The sequence below is a fragment of the Argiope bruennichi genome, chromosome 10 (assembly GCF_947563725.1).
Source record: "Argiope bruennichi chromosome 10, qqArgBrue1.1, whole genome shotgun sequence".
Lineage (NCBI taxonomy): Eukaryota > Metazoa > Arthropoda > Arachnida > Araneae > Araneidae > Argiope > Argiope bruennichi.
In genome coordinates, this window is record NC_079160.1 from 58,138,169 (window position 1) to 58,154,737 (window position 16,569).

Genomic DNA, 16,569 nt, shown 5'->3' on the forward strand with positions numbered 1-16,569 from the left:
ATTCTTATTCAGCTACATTTTACGTTTGTGGGAAAATAACTTTTATTTTATTATAAATCAATATAATGAATTGTTAAAGTCTTAATTCGCCCTTTTTTTCTTCTTTGATAAAATAAGAGGCTTTTTATCGATATTCAACTCAACTCGTAGTTCTGTTTTGTGTTTGTTTTTTCAAGCTGTCTGCTAGCCATGCGTCAAGATTTTAGCGCGATGTTCAGACTTCTCTCACAATGCAAGCATTTACAACCCTTTTCGTTCTCAAACGCAGCAATTCGATGCAGTTATGCCGGCATAGTATTAAAATACCGCATTACTGATTCATTCAAATTCAGCTGTGATTTATCTGTCTAATACGAATATGTTTATTAATTCGGACATCTTCAAATGTAGATTTGCTTTTAATAAAAGTTTTAAGTACAAGAAATTCCTTTCGCTTTTTTTCTTCATTGGTGCCATGATTGTATGCTGCTCTGGTAAATATTTTTTTTTTTACCTTTCTTAACTATTTTAATCCATTTTAAATCATATAGAGAATCTTTGGACTAATATTTTCAGGAGTCATGTATTTGATAAATGGAATACAAGGGCTGAAATGAATAAAAATAAGAATGAATTAACAATTAAAATAATTTTTAAGCATATATCATGTTCATATAATCTTATTATATCTTTATATATATTATTATTAAAAAGTCATCACTTTAATTTTCTGTTTGTAAAATACAATTATATAGTTATTGGATTAAAAATCTGCGCACAGCCCTCATGTTTAAAACTATCAGTACTGATCCTGTTTTGTTTAAAGTATCAATAACACATGGTGGAGAGAAATCAGAATGTTAGTATTTATATTATTTTTGGTATTTATTTACAAAATCATTTATTATACACATTTTAAAGCTGAGAGATAATTCAGTATCTGATTTAAACTAAGTATTTTATTTTATTTTATTTCTCTGCTTCTGTAACAAACAGTAAATATCTGAAAGAAAAGGCAGTATTTCTGCTGTATATAATGAAGTAAATTTTAAGTAAATGATCTTCAATATTTTGAAAATAATTTCATACTTAAAATAAAATACTAAAAAAAAATTATATTGAAAACTGCATATTGTAGTTATAAAGCTCATTAAATTGAAAACATGAAAGTAGTATCTTATACTTTATTTATATACATTCATACAAAAGAAATTATTTTAAATTATTGAAATCAAAATTCATCACTATTAAAAACTGTTTAATTTCAAAATTTAGTATAACTATAGCTATTTAGTATAATTTTTTTTATTATCTCATTGTTTTAGTATAAATAAATGAATCTTAAATAATTGTTAGTATGAAAGTTATACAGCATTTGTTGATTAATCATTTACTTGATTATCTTCTAACCATTTGAATAGAATAGTGCATATATAATATAAATACATATGATTTTTTCAAACTAATTTTTGAATATAGGCTGACCTAATGATTTTTTTGTCTTTTTTTTTACTGAAAGTCATCAAATTCAGTTGAAATTATTAGATAATTGATATAATACCTTCTATGTTTAATTAATTTAGGATTTTTTTAATAAATGTGTTTTTATTACATTTAGATACTTTGTTATGTAGTTAATTTTGTTAGTTATTAATTATTTTTATGATTTAAAATTTTATTTCTTTTCATCTTAAATTTGTATGTAGTTTGTTTGTTTTTAGGCTGTTTTGTTTTCATTAGGTGTGTAAGTAGATTTTTACTTTTATATAGTAAATGAAACATTGAAAATGTCATTTGAATTTTTAATAAAGGTGAGCAATATCAGAAGAATTCTCAAATTGTTCATGATGAGCGTTCAGTCAGTGCATGACAATTCCATTAATGACGAAGCAGGAGTTGAAACTTTCATAGGTTTTATTTTCACACATATATGGACACGGACATTTCTAAGCTACCACACAAACACATCACAACACAGAAGATGGGAGAGAGAGTATGTACATGTCGCCGTGTCGGCATATCGAATACATCTGGTTAGGGGAACAGAATTTCCCCTTTTCTCCACCGGAGGGAGTCAAAACTCTAACAATGAGGGTTGATGAAAAACATTCTAATTCTCTAAATGGATATATAGAAACAAATTGTTACTTTAAATAGTGGTAATAAAGTAATAATTAAAAGTTTTAATATTAAACAATTTTTATCATTGAATTAAGAATCCTAAATTTATTTCCTTGAGGACTTTTTTAATGGTTGAAGTAAAGCCAAATGTGAAATAATTTTGGCTGTATCATTATTGAAATTAATAATCTTAACATTGTGGACTTTGTCTTATCTTCGCATAGGGCCTCTTTCTGTTTATGCCTTTCAGGATTTTACATTTTATGTATTTAAAATAAAACCAATGAGAAAGATATAAAAATTAAAATATTGAAGCATCACTACATATCTTAATTAAGATTCTAACTTATATTATTTAGTAAGAAATAATAGGTATTTTTATAAATATTCTAATGAAGTAAAAATGTTGCTACATCAAAGTTTTTCTTTTTTTCCCTGCATAGTACTATGAAGTGAGTTAAATTATTCTGTTATTCTAATAATGTTACTGTAGTCAAGTAAAATGATAAAACATTGTGTACATTTCAGTTTATTGTTTTGTACAATTATTAAATTTATTATTGTACTGCATAAAGAATATTATGTAGCATTGTATTTTCATATAACTAACTAACTCTAAGTAATATTGCCAAATTCTTTATTATTTTCTAAAACTTTTTAATAATTTATTTTCTATAGAAAAATTGTATTAATTTTAACTGCTGTGCAAGGATATATTAATTATGTAATTTATTTTTAAGCATATTCATAGGGAAGAATTTTTTATGTGTCTCTTTATTAATTGTGCCTGTTTTCTTCTTATTATATTTTAAGGTGATGATAGGAATTTAAAATGTACTTATGTTGCAATATTCATACAATTTGTGATTAATCTCTAAATAAAATTTATTTTGTTTTCTTATATTTAATCCTACATTTCAATATTTATTATGGTAAAACAGTTTTGGATTAGTCAAGTTTTTTTTATATTGGATATCAGTATTTGCAAAGCAATATTTATAAAAAGCTTTATCCATATAAAAGTTCAATAAACATTATGCATACCCTGACCATTTATTTTTTAACTCGAAACGACACATCTATCGATTTAAAATCATCCAAAAGGCATAAGACTAAGAATTTATCTAGAATTTTGTATATCATGTACTTAAAACAGCTTTTGTTCTTAAAACACGTTTATTCTTTTTTTTTTTTTTTTTTTCATGCAGGTAGCTGCACGTTCGAAGGCAAAAATTATATGGTGAGTATTTTTTTTTTTAACGTTTATGCTTGAAATTCTTAATTTGAAAAAATAACGTGTTTATCTACAATGAAATTGGTGAAAATGTGCATTAAAATTGTTTTGAAAAAGTTAATAATTTTGCATATGAAGAATTTATTTAAAGAAAGAATCTATGTAAATATCAATGCTTGTTTGTATGTCTTTTTATATGATTTATATAAACAGTTTTTATTTGATTTTGATGAGATTTTGCACAAGTACGTTTCAAAAAATTTGACAAAATATTACCTGAAAAAATAACTTTTACACTGCCTTAAAACAAAAAAAAAACCTTTTATGAATCAATTTTATCTTGATGCAATTTTTTTCTAATTTCAATAATTTTTTCAAAATTTAGTTTGATCCACAATCTATAATGATATTTTTATAATTATGATAAAATTCTTTAATTGGGTATAATTTCTTTGTTTCTTGAAACCATTTAATTGCGTGCTTTTTCCAGCGCTAAAACCAATATAAAAAAAAAATCGTTTTCTTTAGGCATTGACTTACAATCAAGATTGTTCTCTTCAGCTTTTAATTCGTAATACATGTAATTTTTAAATTGCACGAACAGTAATTTGTAGTTGATTGATTCTATTCAATTCATATTTTTTTTTTTAAATCTTATCAGTTAACAAGATAAAATTTTAAATGAATGCATCCCATATTATTAGTTTAATAGCTAGGAGAAGCAATATACGAAGCAAACAAGCTGGTCGCCAAAAACGGCTAGTAGTTAAATAAATAACTTACTAAGCATACATAAAAATAATTCATGGATTTACTCTATTAGTTTTGTCGATTCTATTCTTATTCTTGCTTTTTGTTTAATATAGCTTGTTTAATATTTTAATTTTGCAGAATATCCTTTTACCAGTGTAAGCTAATTTAAAGAACAGTGAAATGTCACTTTCAAATTATTTCTTGGTCTTTGTCATCGTAATTTGTAATATCTCTTGATAGGATTTTTGCATCGGTGATAAGAATTCCATGTTCAGAACCTGAGAGTCGCGGGTTTCCACCACAGATCTGCAGTGTGCTCTCGCCTGCTGCAGTTTTAACCCCTTGACTTAAGAATTAATTCCTAATGAGATAGCACTTCCTATTCGGGACATGTATTGTTATTTCAATTCCTGTGTTAATTTAATGGGAATTTGAGATGTTGGTTTATAAGTAATTTTTATATTTCAAATTATTTTATACTTTTATTTAATTGCAGTTTAGGACTAAAAAAAATTCATTTATTCGATGGCGCTTAAATATATCACTGTACATGAAAAAATTAACGCCGAAGTCAAAAGTCTCCATGCAGGCCTGGTGTGAAAGTTTGGGAATGGGTGCCAGCTTGGATATTGTCCTTGACATCACGTGACTGCGATTTTACGTACGTTGATTTCTTTAAAAGAAAAAGTTCCAAGTTGAAAAAATGCTCCAGATTTGTTTTGTTTTTTAAAAAAAATCATTTGTAATGTAAACCAGCGGAAAAACTGAACCAGATAAAATTTTCTTGTAGACTTCCTAATAAAGGTTTACACCCCTTCCTTCTGTTTAAATTTGTGAACTTTGAGCAAGGCACTGAATGTCAAGAGTGCTCAGATTTTTATTTTCAGTCACTCGCATGAGAATATTTGCTTCGTAGTAAAACATTCCATGAAGCGAATTTGCATTTTAATCAATTTTTTTACAAACGATTATGACCAAAATTCAATGTAGAACTATAATTATAATAACAAGATCCTGTTAGATACAAGATTTTATTTATTTATATTGGTGCTATTTTGACTTATCGCCTTTACATCATGTGAAAGTTAAGACCAACAGAACTTTTCAATATATTCAGGTTAAAATTTGATATTGATATATACTTGCTAAATCTGTGCATTAAATTTTATCTCTCTATCTCTTTACATTTTGTTCACTTTTACTTAGTCAATTCGATCGACAGAATTTCTGTAAATAGAAATCTACAATTTCGATGTAAAGACCCCATAACAAATCTCATTCTTCTAATTCAGTCTTCCCACGGGCCTTAAAAAGATCTTAAATATCAAAATCCTACATAAGACAAATCCTTAAAAAGACAATTTTTTTTTTCTTTTCTGGGTCCTAAAAAAAGCACTTTTTCTATTCTTAGACCTAAATGTTACATATTAATTCAGTTGTATTTTTTTAACACAGTAATAATACTATATTCTTTAAAATTTCTAAGATAAGATTCATCAGAATCAATTAGCACTGACAGTTTTCTATATGTGTATTTAGAAAGGCATAAAAACTTTAGCAAATTATGTAAAATAATACAGAAATCTTAAATACTCTCTCATGACCAAGCTGATATATAACAGCTTTTTTTTTTCTTGTAATCAAAGAATTGAAATTGAAAACCCGAAAGAACAATTTCTCATAGCTCAACGAAGTATAATTGATTATTTGAAATATTCTGAAAATTTAAATAATTTCGAATCTCGGAGGAATTAAGATTGACTGAAGAAGGAACAAGACAAAAATAGTTGACTGTTCTTGAAAATCAAAAGCACCTTTAAAAGGAAAAGAAATTCAAAATAAAAAAATGCTTTTCTGATGATTTAACAATTTAAATGGCCATTTTTTTCTAGTCAAAATATTTTTGGGCTTGAAATTAGAATAAGAAAAGGGATTCATTTAGCTTATTAGATAAATTTAATTTGATTAATTAATAATGAAGTAACAAATCAAGACGCATCATTTTGTGTGAGATAAAGAACTGAAGCATCTAAGTTTTTGTCTTTCTAAAAAAAATTGTCAGAACTTATGCCAACCTACATAATTTCATACAAAGATTGATAAATTTGGTGGGAAGCATACTTCCCACGGTCCTAAAAAGGGTTAAAGTAACTAAAAAATGTATATAAACATTTTTGCAATGTGCAATTATTATTTTTTTTAAGAGAGAAAACAGAGTTAATAAATGATATAAAATGTCTATCAATCGAACAATTTTTGCCGCTCAATGGAAAAAAAAAGGAAGTATTGGGAAAAAAATTAAATACAGTGCTAAAGAATTAAACGAATATTAATTTCCCCTTTTTGAAATGATGTCTATTATAGCTGCTGCATTTCTGTTAGTCAAACATACATAGTTTTCTGACTTCTGAAAAAAGTTGCAATTTTTGTGCTCTTCATGTTGTTATAAAGAGTAAAATTGTGTTGAAAAATGAATAATATTTATTCTTTTGAAACATGATTCATAATCAAAAAAATTTTTATGTATCAAATTGTATATCCTTTATTATTATTATTATTGCTTTATTTAATTATTTATAAAGACAAACTCTAAATGTTAATGTAATCTAGTGGGAATACAGTGCTCAACAATTTTTAAATAAATTTGTTAAACTAATTGTTCATAATATATCAAATCATTATATTCTAGATTGCCTTAAAAAATAGTGACAACAGCTTTTTAAAAAAGCCTTTCAAATGCCGGCCTCAAAATTTTATGAAGATAAAAAGTGGGGACTTTGCCATTCAAAGCATCTTTTGAGTTATTGTGTTTACAGTTAGACAAATATAATTCAAAAATGAAAACTGAACGTGAAAACTCGTCAAAATTTCGAGTTCAATTATTTTTCAGCGATTATAATATTTTCCCTTTGTATATTTACTATACGAGAAAGTAAACTTATGCTATTGATAAAATACTTACTTACAAGAATCATGAATCTGTGGTGAATTGTTATGAGCGAGGATAGAATCTGAGACCTTGTGGTTCGCAGCCGAGTAACAAGACCACAATACAAAAGCAATTGCCTGTGTAGCGTAACTGTTAACTGGCTTATAAGTTTTCTCCACAGACTCTCCCTCCAGTGAGGCGGGGGTGAAACGAACGATATGGCTGATGAGTGGTGATGTATCATGGCTCTTGAGTTTAATGTGCCTTAACCCTTTTGCGTCAAGTGAGTCTGACGACTTTGGGTTGCTGCATCAAGTGAATCTGGCGGCTTTGGGTTGCTGTGGGTAGATGACGCTACAACAGCTGTACGAAGGTTGAAGGTTCATCGTCCGAGGTCACCAATGTGGCGGATTGATATGAGCGAGGATAGAATCTGAGACCTTGTGGTTCGCAGCCGAGTAACAAGACCACAATACAAAAGCAATTGTCTGTGTAGCGTAACTGTTAACTGGCTTATAAGTTTTCTCCACAGACTCTTCATCCAGTGAGGCGGGGTGAGACTTACGATATGGCTGATGAGTGGTGATGTATCATGGCTCTTGAGTTTAATGTGCCTTAACCCTTTTGCGTCAAGTGAGTCTGACGACTTTGGGTTGCTGCATCAAGTGAATCTGGCGGCTTTGGGTTGCTGTGGGTAGATGACGCTACAACAGCTGTACGAAGGTTGAAGGTTCATCGTCCGAGGTCACCAATGTGGCGGATTGATATGAGCGAGGATAGAATCTGAGACCTTGTGGTTCGCAGCCGAGTAACAAGACCACAATACAAAAGCAATTGTCTGTGTAGCGTAACTGTTAACTGGCTTATAAGTTTTCTCCACAGACTCTTCTTCCAGTGAGGCGGGGGTGAGACGAACGATATGGCTGATGAGTGGTGATGTATCATGGCTCTTGAGTTTAATGTGCCTTAACCCTTTTGCGTCAAGTGAGTCTGACGACTTTGGGTTGCTGCATCAAGTGAATCTGGCGGCTTTGGGTTGCTGTGGGTAGATGACGCTACAACAGCTGTACGAAGGTTGAAGGTTCATCGTCCGAGGTCACCAATGTGGCGGATTGATATGAGCGAGGATAGAATCTGAGACCTTGTGGTTCGCAGCCGAGTAACAAGACCACAATACAAAAGCAATTGTCTGTGTAGCGTAACTGTTAACTGACTTATAAGCTTTCACTACAAATTTAAGGACCTTAAGGCTTTCCTCTTTGTTCATAACGCCCATGAAAAAGGAAAATCAGTTTAATATTTTTAATTAAAATTAGAAATAATTATATTTAATTAAATATGTTTGTTTATTATTAAAATGAGAAAATTCCTAATCAGTCATTACAAAATCTGTGAAAATAGTCCGATTTCATTTTAAATTAGCTATCACCTTTTCCCTCCAAAGTAATCCTGTTGTTTTCATCTGTTTGTCTGGTTAATTTTTCTAATTTACGAAAGTTATTTTCTAAAATAAATATAGAAAGCAGATTTTAACGAACTTCTGAATCTTTTTACTTTCTCGTATATACAAAGAGAAAAAATATTGTAACTGTCAAAAAATTTGATTTCAAAATTTTAATGAATTTGTACGTTTCAGATTTCCTTGAGTCTGAAAAACAGTTTTTGAAATATGTCTGTGAACACAATAACAAAAATGCTTTTGGCTAGATGGATAAAATTTTGTATGTGATCTCTACTGTAGATTTTAGTAGAAACGCAATCCATTTGCAGAAAATATCCATTTGTCTGTTTGCGTATCTGAATATAAGGTAACACGATAATTATCAAACAAAGAGAACTAGATGAGTAAAATTTGGTGCAAAGATTTTGTATCTAAAATATAAATCCTTGTCAAATTTGGAACCAAATCCATTTACAGGGAGTCCTGTCCGAGTGTTAGTGAACACTGTGATTATAAAATGGAGAGAACTCGGCGGATAAAATTTGGTGCATGGATTTTTTATCTAAAATATAAATCCTTGTCAAATTTGGAACCTAATCCGTCTAGGGATTGACTGTCAGCTGGTCCATATTTTCACAAGCATATAAATGCGATAATTCAAAAAATTCAATGATTTAAATATATGAAATTCAGTGTATGATTTTCTGACTACAATTATAGTTCATTGTCAATTTTTGGTTTCACTCGATTCGGAAAAACTCGGGTTCACTCGGGGAAATAAGAAGCCCAAATTGCATTTCAGTTTTCTGGTACTTTTGTATTAACCACATGCTAGTGATTAACACCCAAAGATCGCACTATATTAAGCTCTATTTTTCACAATGGCATGCGGTTATAGTCTGTATATTTTCTGTAGGCTGTTCAAGGTCACGTTTTCTACCGCGTTACTGGTACCAGACAACCAATAACGAGGTAGAAAATGTGACCTTGAACCGCCTACAGAAAATACACAGACTATAATAATTTGCAAGTATATTTATTAGAGAGTATGAGAGAAAGTTTCTTGGAGATTACTCGCACGGGTTCAAATGAAAGAAAATTATATTAAACGCAAAATTATATAAAATAGCAATATTTGAATTAACTCCAGTTTATTTTTAAAAAATTTATAATCGCAAAATATATTATAATGTATATAAAATAGCAATCTTTGAACTGAGTGCAGTTTATTTAAAAAATTCATAGTCTCAGAATATATTATAATGTATATTATTTGAAATATTGAAATGATAATTTATTTATTATATTACTCTCTCAAGCTGTCATACTTGTTATTTACCACCATTCTTCCGCCAAAAATAGCATCGACTACCATTTTATAATAACTAACTATTCCTCTGCTCTTTAAAAAAAATGAAATGTAATTATAGCAACAAAGAAAGATAAAGCAACTGAAAAGAGAACATATTCATTAAATTCGGTTAAAATATCAAACTAAGTAAAATAAAAGCTTTATGTGGTGTCATTAAAATTATCCCTATTATAGTCGTCCAATATGGAAGTCACTAAACTTCAAGCTTATTTTTCTTTCATATTCTTCGAATATTAATAAATAAAAATATTAAAGGCTTTTTTTTATTTATTTGTCACTCTTTAACATTTCGTTTTATCATTTATTTACCAGTTTCAGAGTCGTAACAAAAATTTTTGGATAGAAAAAGTATCAAGACAAGTTCTTCCATATAGAAAGAAGTCGCAAATTAAAAAAGTTTAAATCCCATTTGAGTCGTTCATTACCAATGTTAAAAAAGAATTGACACACATTTCATCGAAACTCCTTCACTGTGTGAACATATAAGCTCTAAAACAGATATCAGTCCATGACTCTTTTAGCTATGCAATCCTTTTTTTACGCCTCATATTTTGACTCATGGCGTCACTTCCACTAAATTGCAATACGATATTCAAGTATAACATTCTTCAGGAGTCTAGGGACAGCAGTTCAAAGGTCTTCTCATTCGTGGAAAACGCGAACGAAACAGGAAAAAGCGCGCAAGAAAGAAAGAGAAAAAAAAAAGAATATCCATCTTCATAAAAAGATAACCGTATAAGGTTTCATGCGGCAGATATTGCTAAATAGGAAGGCTAGTTATTGGCCTATCTCTTAGTCTTTTTAGGGTTCTTTTTTTCTTCGTTGGCGAGATCTGAAGAGTGACGAAATATTTGCATGAACTATGGTGTGTTACGCTCTGATAGTTCGGAAGCTGGGCCAATTTAAATGACATAATTGGCGAAAAGGTATCACATTACATATGAATTATGCGTCTTGTGATTGCTGACGTTTTCGTAAACACTGTAAAAGATGACCGCGTTATCGTCTTGCTGATAACCATGATTCTAAATTTAGCGTTCTTAATTAATTATTTAAACATGACTTTGATTCATTCTGTTTTATCATTTCGACTGCCCGTGAAGCTGAAGCCAATACTAATATGTGTAACTTTGTTTTATAAGAGGCCATTAGGAAACGGATAATTAAAAGACTGTGTGCATTTGCTCAGTAAATACTAACTTGTATGTTTGGCACTCAACATTTCCATATTTGTTTTTATGGCGTATCCATTCAATAATTTGATCCTATTGATTGAATTTTGGCATTTTAAATAATTTATATCATATTGCATTCATGTGTTACCTTCATATATTGATTTCATATATTCATGTGGTACTTTCATATTTCAACATTATTATATATACAATAAAGAGCACAAAAGAGAATTCTCATAAAGGTTTTTTTTTTAAAACTATTTTTTTTTTGAAATTATTTTTTTTTATTATGAAATTTAAAGGTTTAGAAAGTGAGTATTTATTAGGGCTCTTAAATTCAAGATATATTTTACATTCCTCGACAAAATGTAAAATCGAAACCGATTATTCTGGACTCTCTGGTCTCTTTAAACATACAAAAAAAAAAAGAAAAAAAAAAGAGAAGTTAAGAGGGAACTTTAAACATATAGAAAAAATATATAGGTTGAGAAGTTTACATTTTTATCGAAATAAAAGTTTAATTCAATAGTTAAATCTAGAACTTTGTAAATGAAAATAAAATTCGGGACTATCTGGTACATGTGATTGAAAAGCGGGACACTTTTTTGGTCTATTATAATAAAAATGCAAATCTGCCCCGGTCAATCTGGGGCGTAGTCAGGGGCGTATAATTTCTTTAGTCAAGATCGGGTTATTAATTAGGCAAAGCAGTAAAATGTCCCGACGCCCTCTAAATTTATAAACAGTTTTTATTTCTGTTTTCAGAATTATTTAATTCTGTGCTTTCATTTGATTTATTATAGTAATATACTTTAACATATTCAAATAAAAATTAAATATTGCTTAAGTTTTTAAACGTTACTTTTATGAGCCAGTTTTCTTATAAACCAGCAGTCCTTATAAACTTTATATTTGATAACTTTTTAAAAATTTTGTTTTAAATAAAGCAAATATTAAATTTTAAAAATTTGAATTTCCTTTTTTTTTTTACCCTATATGTGTGACACAAAAATCAACTTTAGATAAGGCACCCTCAGTAAAATGTTATTTCAGTTTGTCGTAATATATACTATTAAAAAATTGCTTTTACAGAAATTAAATTTGACCTCCAGCAACCAAATTTTGGACATATACAATTTGGAAATTGTGAATGCGCCTACGAACGTTTTTTTTAATTTTAATTATATTTTTTATTAATTAAAAATTAAGCTGAATTTATATGGTTTTTCGAAATAGGTTCCGAAAATAGTATTGCACAAAAATAAATTTTATACAATTTCAATTTTTTTTTTTAAAGTTATGATACCAATGATGATTTATAGTCGTAAAGATTTTTTCTCAATTTTGGCATTCTTTTTTTAATTTTTGCCTAATTTCCAACAGTAGATTATGTTGTTGACCTGAAATTCAAACTATTTTAATTGTTTTATCAAATATCTAATCACGTTATTTTCTTCCATTGCTGAAAACTAAAGATGAAGGATTCTGTTTAAGTGTGTCTTACAAGATGAATAAAAAAAAAGTGAAGTTACAATATCACAAAAGTTAGAAGAAATAGAAGAACCGGATATTTAAATTTTTATTGTGCTATAATGTTACAGGATTGATCCCCATTTGAAAAGTGCACATACACAATAAATAGAACTTAAGTAAGCCACTTTAAATACCACGGCTTTAATGTCTGACAATTATGCGGAATCACAGATGAAGATAGACATCTAAATGATTTATTTGAAATTAAATGTAGCCAACATTCCTGACAAACCAATTGGTCGTCAAAGGCGACTAGTAAAAAGTATAGAACTTTTGCAATTCGGATGAAAAATAGGGACCCTGAATCTTGTATTGCTACTGTTGCTTATCTTACCATGACATGCATATTAGTTTACGCACGGTATAATAATATTCACAGGTAATAAAGTATGAAACTGGATATTAGTTATGTTGGAAAAGGTAGAACTCTTCTTGCCAACTTTTAAAAAATAAATCAAATCATGAAGTATATAAAGGAGGTACTATTATTGTCAGAAAATTCTATTTAAAATTTTGATTAATCTTCACAATTTGATTGCTCCTAAATAATAATTTTTAGAAAATTGATTTATTTTTTCACGTCACCCTGTGGTGAGTTTATCTATCCTATCATGCTTATGATATATATATATATATATATATATATATATAATGAATCGCAAAAATTCATTGTGAATTGTATATTAAAAAAAATACTTTCTTATTGAAATTCAGTTAAATCCTAAGTGTTTTTTGATCTTAGATAAGCAGTTAAAAAATAATTAGAAAATCATTCTTGATTAGCATAAAATCTTTAATATATTTTTTTTATAATCATTTCTTACAAAGGACTAGAAAACGAACTGAGTTTAAATAAGCAAATAATGAAATGAATTTTTAATTATTGTTTCGCAGTAGCTGCACCAGACCCTGAGCATCTCCTATGATTACTCCATTCGCTTAGACTTCTAGCTGCCCTTATTCAAAAATGACATACTATCTTCTATAGCCTAGTTAGTTCATTCCAAATTTTATTAAAATAGTGTTTAACATGTTTAACTCGAATAAAAAAGTGTATGATGAAAACTTTCATGCTGTTTGAGAAATGTCTTTGTTTAGCCTCATTATATGAAATCTATGCTTCTTGGAAGATATCGTAGTAGAACTGTTACTGTCTTTGCATCATGTTTTAAATAATGTTTATGTTTTAATTACTCTCTTTTTTTCAGAGGAATAAATTGATCAAAGGCTTTAAGACAGAAAGCCGCCACTTTTAAGCTACGAGGCTATACATTTCTTATCACTCGTTTTTTTTTTTTTTTTCTTTCCATCCCTGCTCTTTTGAAGCACGTCTAACACTACTTGTAGAAAGGGGAAAAAAATCCCAAACGCCTTTGTCGTTAGCTTTAAACTCAAAAACTAGAAGCCGTTGCAAAAAGAATGCACTTTGCTTGGGAATGAGATCACCTCTTGCTGCTGTTTAAACTAGCCGCTCCATTCATGACCGCTTTATTGAAAGGAATCATTTATGAACACATTGATGAATAATCAAACATGGAAACATTGTTTGATTATTCATCAATGTGCCAACCATCTTATTTTAAAGTGCATGAAATTATTCAAGAGACCGTTTGAGAAACGGACTAACTTAAATTTAGTCATTTTAATGAAACACTTTTAAGCAGCGGAAATGCTATTTTGAATTGTAATTTAGAGCTTTGGTATGATTACAAGTACGACATCTCCATATTTTATCTCCAAACTACCACACCATAGTAGCAGAAGAACATTTCACAACATCGGATTAAACGCTAATCAGGCCGGTGTCCTGGCATAGGGGTAGCGCGTCTTCCCCGTGATCTGGGCGTCCTGGGTTCGAGTCCGGATTTGGGCAGGGTTGTTCTATCTGTGAGATGTGTGAATGTGCCCTCCTGTAAAAAGGGGTTGTGCAAGCGAATGAGTGATTCGTGAGTAGCAAAGTCGTACTCTTGGCCCTAGTTGGCGCTACTATAAAAGTAAGAGACACTCCCCCACCGGCTTAAAATCGCTGTCTTCATAACAGCGGGCTTGTCTATGGCAAGTGCCATAAGAAACAACATCATCAACAGGTCGGTGTACATTGTGAGCTTTTAGAGAAATCACTTCTCTATCCCGTAGCTTTGTGTTTACCACCAGGTCTTGATGTTACATAAGGAAAGAGGAAAAAAAAAACATTTTGTAAGGTGTTTGCAATAATTAAATTAAAACATAAATATATAAATTCCTAAAAATCTTTTCCGGATCAAACCAGCCAACATGGTTGTTTTGTCATCTCATATTCCATAAAAAAAAAAAAAAAAAAAAAAAAAAGCGATACGTTTACCACCAGACATAAAAATTGTGAATTTGGAGTACAGCCATAAATGCATTGTGTCCCAGATTTTTATTTTTACAATCCTTGAAATGAGTGTTTAATGCATCGCAATATAGTGAGGAAAAATCGGGTATGCATTTTGGACAAATTTACGATGGCCGATGAAAATATAAATTTGACATAGGTCTATAAATTTATTACTAAGACCACATGCCGAATTTCAGATTTGTAAGTCATATATATATATATATATTCGTATTTTTAAGCCTTTTCGAGCAATCGCGTTTGCATGCATGCAAAATTACACACCGACAGATAGTAAACCTGTGGACAGATTTGGTTTAAAATTTGATGCAAATTTACATTTAAAAACTGTTTAACGAATTTTATGCACCCGGCTCAATGTATTTTGCAATTATCGTGTTCACTTGCTCTCGGACTGACAGACTTCCTGAAATGAATTTCTTTCAAAATTTGGCTGAAATTTATAAATTTGGATTGCCTTCCAAATTTCATCATTCTAGTTCAAAGCATTTTTAAGGGATGGTTTTTAATGACAAATATAAAAGCATATTCCAAAAATGTATTTTTCGTAGCCGGAAGATCTGAATCGTTGATTCATCCAATTCTCGAATTAGAATTTTTTTAAATAGATTACAATATTTTCTTTTGTAGTCATCCTATATGAGAAAGTAAAATTACAAAATGAAAAGCATTTACACATATTTTGGAATCATAAGTAAAATCAATTCTCTACCTGAATATCATTGAGATTTCTTTAATTAATAGCCAGGTCAATCATTATTTAAAATTGAAGATCAAAATTTAAAGCTTGTAATTTAATTCAAGATCAACTGTAAAACCTTTTTGACTATCGACTCTCTAATTTCATATCTTGATTTTATAATGATTCTTTTCCTTTCATAGTCACCATTCTGGTTCTCCAGAAATACAAATTTAAACTTTTCCTGACAGAATAAACGGCTAAACCAAAACGTAACCATCACATCGGAAAGGTCACCTTCTCCAAATCTCCAAAATGCAGGAATCGCAAATTGAAACTTTTTTTAAGCGAATGAAAGGCACCCCTTTATGTAATGAATTATAAAATATACACACTGCCTTGTGCCTTAAAGTCTGCCGTAAATAAATTTCCGTGATATGTTTGGCGGCACGTCTGAAGGTCGAGTTCAACTTTCTCGCGCCCCTTCCCTCTTAAATACACGTCGCAAAAAAAAAATGATGGTATAGATAAGAGCCTGCAGCATTAGGAAGTTATGTAATTTATTTTCTAGTTTCACTATAAACGCGACAGGCGTGGGAAGAATGCTCTGCAATCCGAAACTTGTGAAAGAACTGAGATGTTCGCTTCCTGGAGTATGTAAAAAAATCTAGTCTAAAACGTTTTAGCATAATAATAATAAATGGCGAATTTCTGATTAACTAAATTAGGCAGCTGCCTAGGGCTTCTGGGCTAAAGAGCACCGTAGACAGGTTGATTAAAAAATATTAATCTAGTTGTCAAATAAATAAATTTCAAGAAATACAATTTTTATGAATAATGAAATATAAGACCTACAATATACATTGAATTAATGAAATAATAATTAAATGAATTAAAATATAATTAGTTATAATATTCAATAATAATAGTAATTTAAATGGTTGTGTTATGTTCCATTTGACTGGTCCTATAAAAT

At 29.6% G+C, this 16,569-nt stretch overlaps 1 protein-coding gene across 1 annotated transcript in view; it reads left to right on the plus strand.

Moving 5' to 3' along the window:
* The first annotated feature begins 201 nt into the window (after positions 1–201).
* Positions 202–16,569, plus strand: part of LOC129987545 (extracellular matrix organizing protein FRAS1-like) — a 67,734-nt gene continuing 51,366 nt past the window's right edge. The window contains exons 1-2 of the mRNA XM_056095513.1: positions 202–473; positions 3,309–3,340. Of these exons, the coding sequence (XP_055951488.1) occupies positions 359–473; positions 3,309–3,340 (147 nt within the window). The 5' untranslated portion in view covers positions 202–358. The remainder of the gene's footprint in view (positions 474–3,308; positions 3,341–16,569) is intronic.